General features: G+C 35.8%; 4 protein-coding genes across 5 annotated transcripts; 2 read left to right on the plus strand and 2 right to left on the minus strand.

Moving 5' to 3' along the window:
• Nucleotides 1–868: 868 nt before the first annotated feature.
• Nucleotides 869–1447, plus strand: LOC108320123 (uncharacterized). Its single transcript, XM_017551468.2, has one exon. The coding sequence runs from the start codon at nucleotides 986–988 to the stop codon at nucleotides 1199–1201; it is 216 nt and encodes a 71-aa protein (XP_017406957.1). The 5' UTR covers nucleotides 869–985; the 3' UTR covers nucleotides 1202–1447.
• Nucleotides 1448–2126: 679 nt separating this feature from the next.
• LOC108320103 (uncharacterized) lies at nucleotides 2127–5020 on the minus strand. Its single transcript, XM_017551440.2, has 5 exons — nucleotides 4657–5020; nucleotides 4384–4550; nucleotides 3495–3794; nucleotides 3086–3349; nucleotides 2127–2803 (listed from the first exon to the last, which is right to left on the minus strand). The coding sequence occupies exons 1-5, from the start codon at nucleotides 4964–4966 to the stop codon at nucleotides 2426–2428; spliced, it is 1419 nt and encodes a 472-aa protein (XP_017406929.1). The 5' UTR covers nucleotides 4967–5020; the 3' UTR covers nucleotides 2127–2425.
• Nucleotides 5021–5618: 598 nt separating this feature from the next.
• On the minus strand, nucleotides 5619–6267 carry LOC108320119 (probable calcium-binding protein CML25). The gene has a single exon (XM_017551463.2). The coding sequence runs from the start codon at nucleotides 6259–6261 to the stop codon at nucleotides 5692–5694; it is 570 nt and encodes a 189-aa protein (XP_017406952.1). The 5' UTR covers nucleotides 6262–6267; the 3' UTR covers nucleotides 5619–5691.
• Nucleotides 6268–6805: 538 nt separating this feature from the next.
• Nucleotides 6806–12030, plus strand: LOC108320134 (uncharacterized). 2 transcript variants are annotated; one of them, XM_017551480.2, is made up of 10 exons: nucleotides 6806–6952; nucleotides 7442–7494; nucleotides 8128–8205; nucleotides 9513–9537; nucleotides 9629–9661; nucleotides 9764–9885; nucleotides 9994–10124; nucleotides 10639–10862; nucleotides 11386–11639; nucleotides 11757–12030. In XM_017551480.2, exons 2-10 carry the CDS (start codon nucleotides 7492–7494, stop codon nucleotides 11844–11846), a joined length of 960 nt encoding a protein of 319 aa, XP_017406969.1. In that variant the 5' UTR covers nucleotides 6806–6952; nucleotides 7442–7491; the 3' UTR covers nucleotides 11847–12030. The 2 variants fall into 2 exon arrangements, with proteins under 2 accessions (XP_017406969.1, XP_017406970.1); XM_017551481.2 differs by having other exon boundaries at nucleotides 6908–6997.

Raw genomic sequence — 12030 nt, forward strand, 5'->3', positions numbered from 1 at the left:
CACATAAATATTATATGGATCCATTCCTATCATTGCCCTTCCCACACACCACCCCTTTCCTCCACGTGTTTCATCAAATTTCAATCTCACTCTTAATCATTCATATTACTATCTTTATATGCATCTTAATGTGTTTTTATTTTTCACAATCATTTAAATTATCATAAAATATTATTTCTGAATTAAATATTTGTATTGGACAAATGGCGTTGAATCAGTTTATCACACGGTTGTCCGTTTATTCAGTTTCTTGGTTCTAATAGAAAAAGAAAACAACAAATCAAATGAGTCAGATTTGTAATTAAAGTATAACATATGGTGGGTGGAAATAATAAGTATATAACCTATAAATAATTATTTACGATAAAAAAATATTTTTTACTTTTTCTTTAAATTCAAATAATTACTTTCATTAGAAAATAATTATTTACTGTTTTATTATTTCAGTAACTATTTTTTCAAATTTAAATAATTACTCACAATATTATTTACATAATATTACTTATAATATCTTTTATTTTAATAATTACAATTTATTTTATTTATAGTTATATCTATAACTATATATATCATTTATTTTTCCAATTTTACTCTTTAATTGCTACTTTTAAAATATAAATAATTTATATATTTAAAAAATACAGATAATTTGGCGTATGTGTTTAATAATAGTAATAGTGTAATAAGAAATTAAGAATATATTTTAGGTGCGTGGCTTCAAATGTCTGTTCTAAATGCATCCAAATGGAGAAGGTGGACTGGAGCCCTAATAAAACTTTTTTTATTTATTTTTATAATAAAAAAAAACAAAGGAAAGATTTTTTCCCTTTCTCTAAAAATCTGATTTTTCATTCCTTCTTTCGGGTATATATATAATCCTTGAACTTGTTTCCTAGACGCCATATTCACGTTTCAAACATTTGTTTTCTAAAGGTTTCTATTTGGGATTCTGCTGAAGAACAGCAAGAAGAAGAAAACGAAGAAGATGGAGAGCACCGCCGCCACCTTCTTCAACGAGAAACGAGAGGGTTACATGGGTTATGCAGTTCATAGCCAAGTCATCAAAATCAAGCAAGAAATTGAGAAAATAAAGCACCCTTCACTGCAGCTACACATCAGGCGTGCCCTTCTCAGAGATGTCAACCGTCTTCGCTCTCGCTCGCCACTGGGATTGGCAGAGAGTGCTATCCTTGGATGTTAGATCACCACGACATCACGCATATCATACAGTTACAGACACACGTGTACATAAAATGTTCTATGCTTAGGGAGACAAACTGCCCTTCTTTGAAGTTTGAACTTTATTATAAATCCCTTTTTTCTTCCTTTTCAGCCTGTTTTTTTTTTTTTCGGTTTCTTTCTTCCTAGCTTTTATGTTCTTGTGACTTTCTTCTACGTGTTTTTGGTGGTATATATTGTGACATGCTTTCTCTAAAGTTTCTTTCTATGTGCTTGTGAAAGGATTCGTTGTCCCCTGTTACGATTTTCTTTTCTTCTTGTACGTGACGAGGTTTGAAGCCGCCGATTCAGTTGTTGTGTGAAAAATGAACAGGGCTTGACATGGATTCTTTCCAAACGCAAACGCTCCCTAATTTCAAAGATTAAATCCAACACGGAACGGCATAACGGCACAGTATAACTAGCCGTTCTTGTGCCACGTCAAGGAAAATAGAATGGAAATTTGTAGTTCCACATCTTATTCAAATTCTTTGACTGGTATTATTCATGGGAGACTGTGAAAGAGAGAGCGATGGCCGGTGTGGTGCAGATTTTCTGTTTGTTTCTGACTTTCTGTCCTCCTAAGTCTACATAATAACATAAATCTGAACCACGGAATATTCCTTTTTTGTGTGAAAAAAAAACAGAGAATGAAGAAACTAAAAAAATAATCATTGTTTATAAAACTAAGAGAATAAGTTTATTTACGTTTCATCGATAGCTACTAATAAAATATTCGGTTACTGAATTAGATTTTTCCAGTATGACGTATTTCATATTTACAGTTCTCCCAACGGGGAAGATTGTCAAATCATAGAGCTTCTACTGAATTGGTTTCATATTTGGAGAAAGACTAAATTATGTTGAATTGGGTGCAGTGGAAAGAAACATTAACACATAATGACCAATTAAATAAAATAAGTAGCACTGCTTATATTTCAGTAGAAGATTTGTCAAACGGCTTAAGTAACTAGCTCAATCAAAATTACATGGCAAACAAATCAAAAAGAGAATAAAAGGGAAAAGGGATATTCATAGCAGCAAGCAAATAACTAATCGTTCACAATCATTGAATGAGCGGCACGTTCAACTTAATCACCCAATGTGTGTTTGAATAAGCGCCGCATTAAACTGAAAGTGGATCCATTGTTAGTTTAGCATTCACTTTAGAGCCGGTTGGGAAGTTTTAAGGAAAATAAGCATACACTCAGCCTTCAGCGGTAGCTGTTTCCTTTGATGATAGAAGCTTTACCCTCCTTGAGAGATTTTTCATTACGTCTATAATCACGCATTTCTTTTGGATTCTGTACTGAATGGCTAACTCGGTTGAACCTGAAGCACCCTGCTTCAACAGAGATTCATCATCCATTATTTTGGTCGGAAAGTGTTCCAGTGCGATGACGCACAAAGCAATTAGGGTGCGAAATACAGCTATGTCATTTGCAACACCGAGAGGAGCCTCAACATCCAAAGACTTTAGTGTACTGAGATCATACTTCTGCACAGTTTCCACATTACTCGAAAGGACTACTCGCAATGCAGCCACCAAGCGGCCCTCTACTGTTTCTTGACCACCTAAGCTCACCTGTCACAATAAAACAAATAAAATGAACTTGTGCCATGGGTGGGATGATTAATACCACAAAGTTTTTTCAGTTTTGGGGGTTAAATCATTCAGTTATCCTGCAATTATTACTTATTCCTGATGATCCTACTATGCTTTGGCCAGTTTTATCACTCACTTATCAACCGTGGGGAAACCTTCAGTCAAAATGTGGATGTTATGTTGATACATTAACGGCAATATGCATTGAGTTTCTACAAGATAGAAGAAGGGCACTAATGTAACATGTAATAGTAGTTTAACCTTGAGATCTGGAGTTTCTCCAGATAGATTCAACTGAGATAAAATCAGTTCCTGCCATGGAGCAGGTGCTGAGAAATTTGGTGAAGAAACTCCAGCTGCAGTGCTTGCAGCATCCAAAAGAGCGCCATCATATTTGAGCTCGATACAATCAAAAGGGTTTGAGTGAATCACAAATCCATAATCAAGAAGGAAAAAATCATTGTTTAAACAGCCGTAGCAAAGTAACAGAGGATCATCTTCTTTGATGGCTGTCTCAGCCACAACCTGAGAGAAAGAAAGAATACCAACAGGAAAGCTGAGTCAGATTTAACTTGTTACTTAAAAGCCGAAAAAGAACAATTTGGCGGGGGTTGGTGCAATATATATATATATATATATATATATATATATGAAAAATGAGAAAGCATGCCTTCACTTGCATCTTCATGGTATCGGTATCTTCTTCCTGAACAATTCTAGCATTTGGATTGAAACTATGATTGCACATATCAATCAGAGGGAGCATCATGGGTATGTGAATCCGGTCCCCATTCTGATCCTTTTCACCATACAACCTGAAGGCTCTAGATGAGACTGCTGACATTGCCCATCCAAGAGAAGATGCATCTACTTCTTGACCACCAAAAGGATGGCTATCTGGCTTAACACTCGCTAAGGCACGCTTCACTTCTTGCTCAAAATCAAGAAGAAACCGACATCTTTTGTTTACCTGCCTCAAGAAATTGACTTAACTTAACTGCCATAGTACAGAACTGCGAGAGGCACTCAATATATTCTATAAACAACGACACAGACGATTTCAGCTTCTGGAATTGCTTACAAGTACGTCATTAAGTATTAGCTAAAGGACTGAAATGAAAATGCATTTTCTCATGATCCCAAAAGAGAAATGAAAGTGGATTAATACAACAGTAAAACTTACAGGCTAGGTGCATGAAATGATTTTTATATATCTTATAAAACTAGAAAACTCGAAGAATAAGAGACGCAGAAATGCATTTCAAAAGGGTAAGCGCTTTCAACATTAGAGTTGGAGATGAAGTAGGTATAGTAGATTCATTTCTCCTGTCAAAATCAATTCTTGATTAGTTGTGAAGTACAAATTACGATCCTGCTTGGATCATAAGAACCGACATGGGAAAAATAAAAAAAAATTGTGCTTTAAGAAGAAGCTTATGAACTAAATTTTTCTAAAAGTTCCTTTATTTTTTTATTTCTCCAAAATTTGAAATAAGTTTGACTATAAAGCTCAAAAGAAACTCAATGCATTTTATCTCTGTATTTTATTGAAGAAATACCTGATGAAGAAGTGGAGCATAGTGCAAGTTCTTTATGTCCTCCCCAGGAAAGAAAATAGGCACGGTGTATGTTTCAGGGAGATTACTTATGTACGGCCACCAAAAGGACCCAACTTTTGCCCTCTCTTGCAGAAGCTTCAAACCCAGTTTCATTGCCCATAGTTCCTCTGCCAAATGCTACCACAGTGTCCAATTCATTTACATCAAAAACTCAGTGTAGCCTAATTATAGAAAAAGAACAAACCCTAGACTCAACAGAAAGAGAATGAATACCAGGGATTTGGCGCGCCAAGTGATGCAGCACAGGGTCGTGTTCAAGAGTGGTAAATCGCAAGGGAAGGTGGTGCGGGAGGACAATTAGGTCAGTGCCACGTGGAATTGGTTCCTTGGCCACTAGACCCAGTCCGTTGGATGAACCCAGTTGTGCTATATCGAGCGCGCGGTGCACGAACCCGCCCTCTCTGGTTACCCACTTTATGAGGTCGGGTGGGTAGGGAACTATTCGTGACGCCGATGCAGATGCGGCGCATGTTAGCGGACGCAAGTGGGTCAGCGAACACATCACCGTCTTCGAAGTGGCCATAACCCAATCCTCTTCGGCTTCCCTGCGGCAACTCCTCCACAAGCTTAAATCCTCAACTATATAAGAGTGATATTTCTTTATTGTAGTAAAAAATATTAACAAAGATTAAGTTAAAACCATTAATTATATTTATTGTAATAATGATACAGAAGATGTATATTTGTATACCTAGAGAGAATTACAATATACAAATAATCAGTTTTGTCAATCAAGATAAAAGAAAATAAGATTTTTTTATTTTAAATTGGTGTTGCACACATAGGACTGTTATAATGGATACATGAAGATCTGAATCCTAAATTTAGAAATGACTGATTCAGTATACTTGACCTATGATCATTACAATTGTTTTGGACAAAATAAATATAAATTACAATTTTTTTAAGTATATAGATTAGAATGAGATATATGATAAATAAAAAAGTAGTGCTATATGAAATGAATGATAACATTTCAATACTCAGATTTAAAATATTTTAAAAATAAACCATTTTAAATTAAAAAACATTTCAATTCAATGTATTTTAATTTCTCAATAAAAATAATAATAATAAAAAAAACAAAGAAAGGAAGAATTAATCTGGCTGAGAATTTGGATGAAGAAAGGTAAAAGTGTAAATTGAAATAGAAATAGAAATAATCTCTTTGAATCGAAGGAATTTACATACAATATATTTAATTGATAGGTTTTTGTACAGTTTGGAGGAGAGGAATAGAAAGAGTAATTAATACGTTTCTGGAGGTGGTTTAACTCTATCAGTAGTGTCATGACGCGACCCCATCATCATCATCGTCCTGAACTCCTCGAAGTCGATGGTGCCGTCGCCGTCTCTGTCCACGCCGCCGATCATCCTCCGGCACTCCGCCAGGGAGCACTCCTCCCCCAGGCTCTGCATCACCGTGTTCAGCTCCTCCGCTGTGATAAACCCGTTCCCGTCCATGTCGAACACGGAGAACGCATCCTTCAAGTTCTCCATCACCTCGTCGGAGTCCACGCCCTTGGTGTTCAGCTCGATGAACTCGTGCAGGTTGATGCACCCGTCACCGTCCCCGTCCACCTCCCGGATCATGTTGTCCACCTCCTGCTCCGTCGCTGCCTGTCCCAGGCTCCTCATCATCGACCCCAGCTCCGACGCCGATATCTTTCCGTCTCCATTCACGTCGAACTTCTTGAACACCTGCTCCAGCTCTCCCCCAATCCGCACGCGCGACCGCACCGACAGTGACATCGATCGCGACGCCCCGCCGGAGGATATTGCGTCCTTCTCCCGGTTGAACAGATTTTTCAAACCCATGCTTGATCAATGCAATGTGAATAAATTTTTCTTTGTTTCTTCTAATAATTGAATTTTTGCTAGGGTGCAGAAAAATGGATATGAATGCGAGGTTAAGGTGAGTTTGGCCGATGTGTTGAGTTTGCTGTTTTTGGAGGCCTTAGGCAAAGTTAGCTTCTCCCACCGTCGGGTTCGGGACGTTATAAATTAGTTATTCGAAAAAAATACAAATCATCGATACATCTTATTAATATATCTATTTGGAATAATATTTTTAGTTTTTATTCATAATTGAAACTGATAGCTATAGTTTTCATTTCTTTTATATCTTTTGTTATGGTCGTAAAATCAATTTCTTACCTAAAGTCGTGTATATATAACATCTCTTTTTATTGGATTTCATGCTGTAAATGTATGGTTGATATTATTATAATAACAACCTAACAACATACGTGTCAATTCCAGTTTCAGATATAGAGTGATTAAGGATTTAATTAATTGGGCCGAATTGAGGCCCAGTCCAAATATTTGGCGACGTAGCGTGAGCGTTACGTACTGAAGCCATAACCCATTCCGTTGGATTACCATTTGCAATCTATTATTCTCTATCACCTGCTACCTACTGCCCCAGTCCCAACCCTATCAAAATAGTTTATATTCCATTCCCCTACCTTGCTCTTTCTCTGTTCTCTCTCTTCAGATCAAGCATCAGGTTTCTCTCTTCGCTTTCGTTTCCTTCTCCCAAGCTTCTTTAGCTGTAATTTTTCAATTATTGATCCTGGCAAATCTTTCCACTGCTTAATTTTTTTCTCACAATTTACTTGTATTCGATTCAAATGCCTCTAGTTTTCACTTTGATTCAGTCTTTCTTAAAATCGAAGGATGATTGCATAGTTGTTACCTTTCCCTCGGTCGGACTTAGGGTTTCCTCAATTGCGTGTACTTCTCCTGTAATATTGATTACGCGATCGAGTTTCACGAGTCTGTGGATAATGCTTGTTCGGTTTAGGATTCTGTTTTGATTGATTAATTTTTTCGTTTTATATGTAATTTTCGCTTTGTAAAAATTACCTATATATGAACGCCATTATAATTGATTTTGTCTGCATTTGGAAATTTATACACTGGCTCGATCGCCATTTTTTATGGTCGGCTGCTTACCTCTTGTTAATATAAGGCACCTGGTTGTTTACTCTTACAGGGAGCTTTGAGGATTGATTCTCGGTGTATCTGCAATCAGCACAATAGAAAATGGTTTGCTTCCGAAAATGACTTGTTTTTTTTTCCTGTTTCTTGATGTTGTTCTTATCGTTGCCTGTTCAAACCTTTTGAAAACATAATGCAATGTGACAAGAAGATGATGTTTTTGTTAGGTTTAAGCAATTTATTCCTATTCCTGTGCCAACTTTCTGTTTTACCACATGTTCCTAAAATCTCTGCGACAAGCAAACATGTTTTTTTTGTTCCTATGGTTAGTTTCTTAGCAGTATAAAACAAGAATAAAATGGAGGGATGACACCTAAAAACATAAAGAAGATGCTCGTATGTATAGGAACCGAAACGCATAGTATTTAGGTATCAGGACTAAAACGAAAAGCGGACATAGGGATGAAATGATTAATTAAAGTTTCCTTTTTATCATTACGAAACATTTCCATAAGCCAATTATTCCCTTATTCTCTTGTGTTGTTTCGATTTCAATTATTAATATATGTCGGCTCCTTTGTCTTTCGTAGAATTATGTTTTTCATCATCTCTATTAATTATACTTTTCCTCTTTATAACATTCTAATCAATCGATTAATTAATCATGTAATATTGACGCCAGGATGATGATATCTGCCGATTTTTATATACTCTTATCCACTTCATGTACATTTTTCACAGTTTTTTGACGGATATGGATATCACGGGACATCATTTGAGCAGATATATCGATGCTACCCAGCTTCTTTTATTGAAAAGGTATTTCTTTTCAGGCATACTACGTATCTATTATGGAATGATTAAAAGTTCATTGACTTTTACTTTCCATTTTGAACTTATAATCCACTCTTAAATTATATTGCTTTCAGCTAACTAAAATTAGCCATGACTTATATAGTTTTCTTCTTCTTCTTATTTTTTTACATATTGTTTCTAGTATTTGACCATATATGTGCTATTTATGGTATTTTATGTTAGGCTCCTCATCCAGTTATTCAGTCGTTTATCATAAACAAAAAATGTTGTTCCTTTGGGTGACTGCAATCGGTTAAGTTGTGGGATACATTGATGTGAACGGGTTTAATGTCCCCCAAATCCACTATGCACTTCATCCCTTTCCATTATCCTCTCTCTGTCTCTGTCTCTCTCACCCTCTTGAAAAGCATACTATGAGTCTCCTTCCTTTTGGATAAGAAAGGGGGTCTATATCTGATAAATCTAAATGTTCTTTTCACAATTGAGATTTTATGTAGGATTTACTGGGTTGATGAAAGATTATAAATGGGGTAGTACATGGACTGCAAATTCTTGAGTTACACTTAAACATTTAAAAATACATAGAAAATAGCATTAATAATAATGAAAATAACCTCTAAATCACACTATGAGACTAGATTTACACTGAAACTTCGGAAGAACAACATCCAGCGTAAGTCATAGTCACATGCATTTTTTGTGACATGACCAAAAAACAAAAGAAGTCTGACGTGAGATTTTCCTATGCTGGAGCTTCACTGTGCATGGTTTCTTATAATGGCGGGGAAACAAACCAGACAGCGGTGTGCAAAGGTTCTCTTATCTTATCAGTGTTTGTATGGAAAGAAAAGAGACTTGAAAGAGAAGGAATCGATGAACAGATGAAAATTATGGTGGGTTTTGTCTTGTTGAGAGAACTAAGTTTGCATAAAATGTAGAAAATTGAAATTCTGATTAGACTGTTAAGTTTGTTAATGTAGATTGAAACCCATATTGCTTTAGAGTTCAAAATTACTATACCTCCATCATATTACCTTGAACATAAGAAGATATAGCAGAAAGCAAATATTTGGATGCTGGTTCGAAATATAGAATATGGAAATTTAAGATGAGAGTTATTGTATTCTTAAATTGAAACATAAATTTTCGTCAAACCTAGAGAAAGAAATTTAAGATGGTCAATTAAGGTGACCTTAATCTATAATGTTTATGGTATGAGAGTTATGGTATTCTTAAATTGAAACATATATTTTCGTAAATTGAGTTATCTAATATTTCGTCTTTTTATTTTTCCCCTCTTAATACTGCAGCCCCAAATTGAAAGTGGTGACAAAAGTAAGTTTCCATGTCCATACTAGTTCTTTTGTTTTTTAAAATATCCTTTTTGCATCCATCTGATGTCAAAATTAAATGTGTCATGCTACAGTTATAATGCCTCCATCAGCCCTTGACCGTCTCGGTGAGTTGTCTTACTGTTGAACCGTTTTTATTTTTCTTACTTCTGTTCAAGATGAATATATATCCCTTAGAGTCAAAATCTAATGCCAACTTTTATCTGCAGCATCTCTTCATATTGATTACCCAATGTTGTTTGAACTGCGTAATGATGCTGCTGAGCGGGTTTCTCATTGTGGTGTTCTTGAGTTCATTGCAGAGGAAGGCATGATATACATGCCATACTGGGTAGGCATTCCAAAGTAATTGTTTGTGAATATTTTTGTATGCTTGTTTCACCAAATATGGTTCTGCTTTGAGTTTTAAGTTTTTTAATTGATCTGGTTACATACACAGATGATGGAGAACATGCTTTTACAAGAGGGGGACATTGTTAAAGTGAAAAATGTGACACTTCCAAAAGGGACATATGTTAAGTTACAGCCCCACACAAAGGACTTCTTAGATATTTCGAATCCGAAAGCTATGTGAGTTGATGTTTATTAAGTTTAGATAGTAAAGCTATGCTATTTCCCCGCTGATGAGTTTTTCTTTTGAAAATGCAATATCTCTAATTTGTTTCTTCTGTGCAAACTGATATGTGTATCCTCTCATACCATTTTTCCATTATATTCCCGCTGCTTGATGTTTTCTCAATTACACACATTGCAATTTCAATGGTTTATGGTATTTGAAGCAGTCTGGTTTTTGGGATTTTTTGTATCTCGCGTCTGTGTTCTTTGATGTGGTAATGTGGACTCAATCTTAGAAGTGGGTCAACTAATTATTCCACATGACTATATCGAATATGGTTTAGAGCTAAGTTCAGCATGTGAATTCCTTGTCCACATGCGATTTGTTGGGATGAGTTTTATTGTTTTTGCTTAATGGTTTGTCTTGTTTTAACTCTATCTTGTAGTCCTTTTTTAATTTAGTTCTTTATTTACTTTTGTACAGCGACTTGAGGTAGATCTTGATTTATATATTGTACTTTTTATGCAGCTTAGAAACGACACTGAGGAATTTTTCCTGCTTGACTACTGGAGATAGCATTATGGTGGCTTACAACAACAAAAAATATTACATAGATATTATAGAAACTAAGCCTGACAATGCCATAAGCATAATTGAGACTGACTGCGAGGTGGACTTTGCTCCTCCCTTGGATTACAAGGAACCTGAAAAGCCCATTGCACCGCATTCTACTGGAAAGGCACCAGCGGCTGGTATGTACTTGAGTGACTGATGTTTGTCGTATTGTCTCCTTGGATGGAAGTTCTTTTCCTCTGTTTGTGTGACATGTTTCTGTATTGGAAGCTCAGTTTATAAACTGAAGTATCGAAAGGTCCTAGTATGGAGAATAATGTCCTTTTCAATTATTATTTGTGCTTAATTGGTTTGCTATATTACTTGAACATCAGTGCTGAACCTTGAAGTGTGAAGAAGTTTTTTTTAAAAGATAAATAAAAAAAACTGAGAGTGTAGCTGTTGACCATATGTTTGTAAGTCGATTATGTTGAGTCCGTTGCATTACACGCTAAAACTTGTTATTTTTAAGTTATTGCTGTTGATGTCTGCTACATTGATATTTGCGGTTATTTGACCATGATGGGTTCACTATTTTTTTTATATATAATCGGGATTGTGTCAAATATTCAAATGGGAGCATTAAGTTTTTGTAATAAAATGTACAATATGATTATGTTAGTGTTCTTTTTGTTATAAAGACTGACACGTTCTTCCTTGCAGCTGAGGATACCCCTGCCGAAACTGAGCCCAAGTTCAACCCGTTTTCGGGAACTGGGAGACGGTTGGATGGAAAACCTTTGAAGTATCAGCCTCCTCCGGTTTCTTCTTCCTCAGGGTCAAAGGACAAGAAACCTGATGTTCCAAATGTCAATTCGCAGTCTTCTACAACTTCTAGCTCACAAAGTAATGCTCGTCAATCTCAGGGAAAGCTTGTGTTTGGGTCAAATGCAAACCGTTCTAAAGAGACAGAAAAGGTAATTTGCTTTTTGGCAACTTTTTGGTAATATTTCAAATCATTTCCGGATTCCACATCTGTGCTTCTAGAATGTTAATTGATGGACTGTTAACTTTTACATCTTCCGTCTGTGCAGGCGAAAGAGCCAAAACCAGAGCCACCTAAAGAGAACGAAGAGTCGAAATTTCAAGCTTTTACAGGGAAGAAGTATTCTTTACGGGGTTAATTTTATATCAGTCAATTAAATGATCTTTTACCTTCTGCATGGATTCATGTCTATTGCAAAAAACTTGTATTTTTTTTTTTGTATTATAAGCAGTAGATAGACCAGTAGACCCCAATGAAAATACTTAGAATACCTTGATTACTTGTGAATGAAGCTATTGCCATCTCTAGGGAGATTTTGTTCA

The sequence above is a fragment of the Vigna angularis genome, chromosome 1, assembly GCF_016808095.1.
Source record: "Vigna angularis cultivar LongXiaoDou No.4 chromosome 1, ASM1680809v1, whole genome shotgun sequence".
In the NCBI taxonomy this organism is placed as follows: Eukaryota; Viridiplantae; Streptophyta; class Magnoliopsida; order Fabales; family Fabaceae; genus Vigna; species Vigna angularis.

What these genes read in the sequence shown, in the direction of transcription:
- LOC108320119 (XM_017551463.2), bottom strand. Translation starts at nt 6,261, where the DNA reads ATGGGTTTGAAAAATCTGTTCAACCGGGAGAAGGACGCAATATCCTCC.
- LOC108320103 (XM_017551440.2), bottom strand. Translation starts at nt 4,966, where the DNA reads ATGGCCACTTCGAAGACGGTGATGTGTTCGCTGACCCACTTGCGTCCG. An exon ending in CCATGAAGATGCAAGTGAAG is followed by an intron (nt 3,350 to 3,494) that starts GCATGCTTTCTC and finishes TCTTTCTCTCAG; the next exon opens with GTTGTGGCTGAGACAGCCAT. An exon ending in GAGAAACTCCAGATCTCAAG is followed by an intron (nt 2,804 to 3,085) that starts GTTAAACTACTA and finishes TTATTGTGACAG; the next exon opens with GTGAGCTTAGGTGGTCAAGA.
- LOC108320123 (XM_017551468.2), top strand. Translation starts at nt 986, where the DNA reads ATGGAGAGCACCGCCGCCACCTTCTTCAACGAGAAACGAGAGGGTTAC.
- LOC108320134 (XM_017551480.2), top strand. An exon ending in ATCAGCCCTTGACCGTCTCG is followed by an intron (nt 9,662 to 9,763) that starts GTGAGTTGTCTT and finishes TTTTATCTGCAG; the next exon opens with CATCTCTTCATATTGATTAC. An exon ending in TGATATACATGCCATACTGG is followed by an intron (nt 9,886 to 9,993) that starts GTAGGCATTCCA and finishes TTACATACACAG; the next exon opens with ATGATGGAGAACATGCTTTT.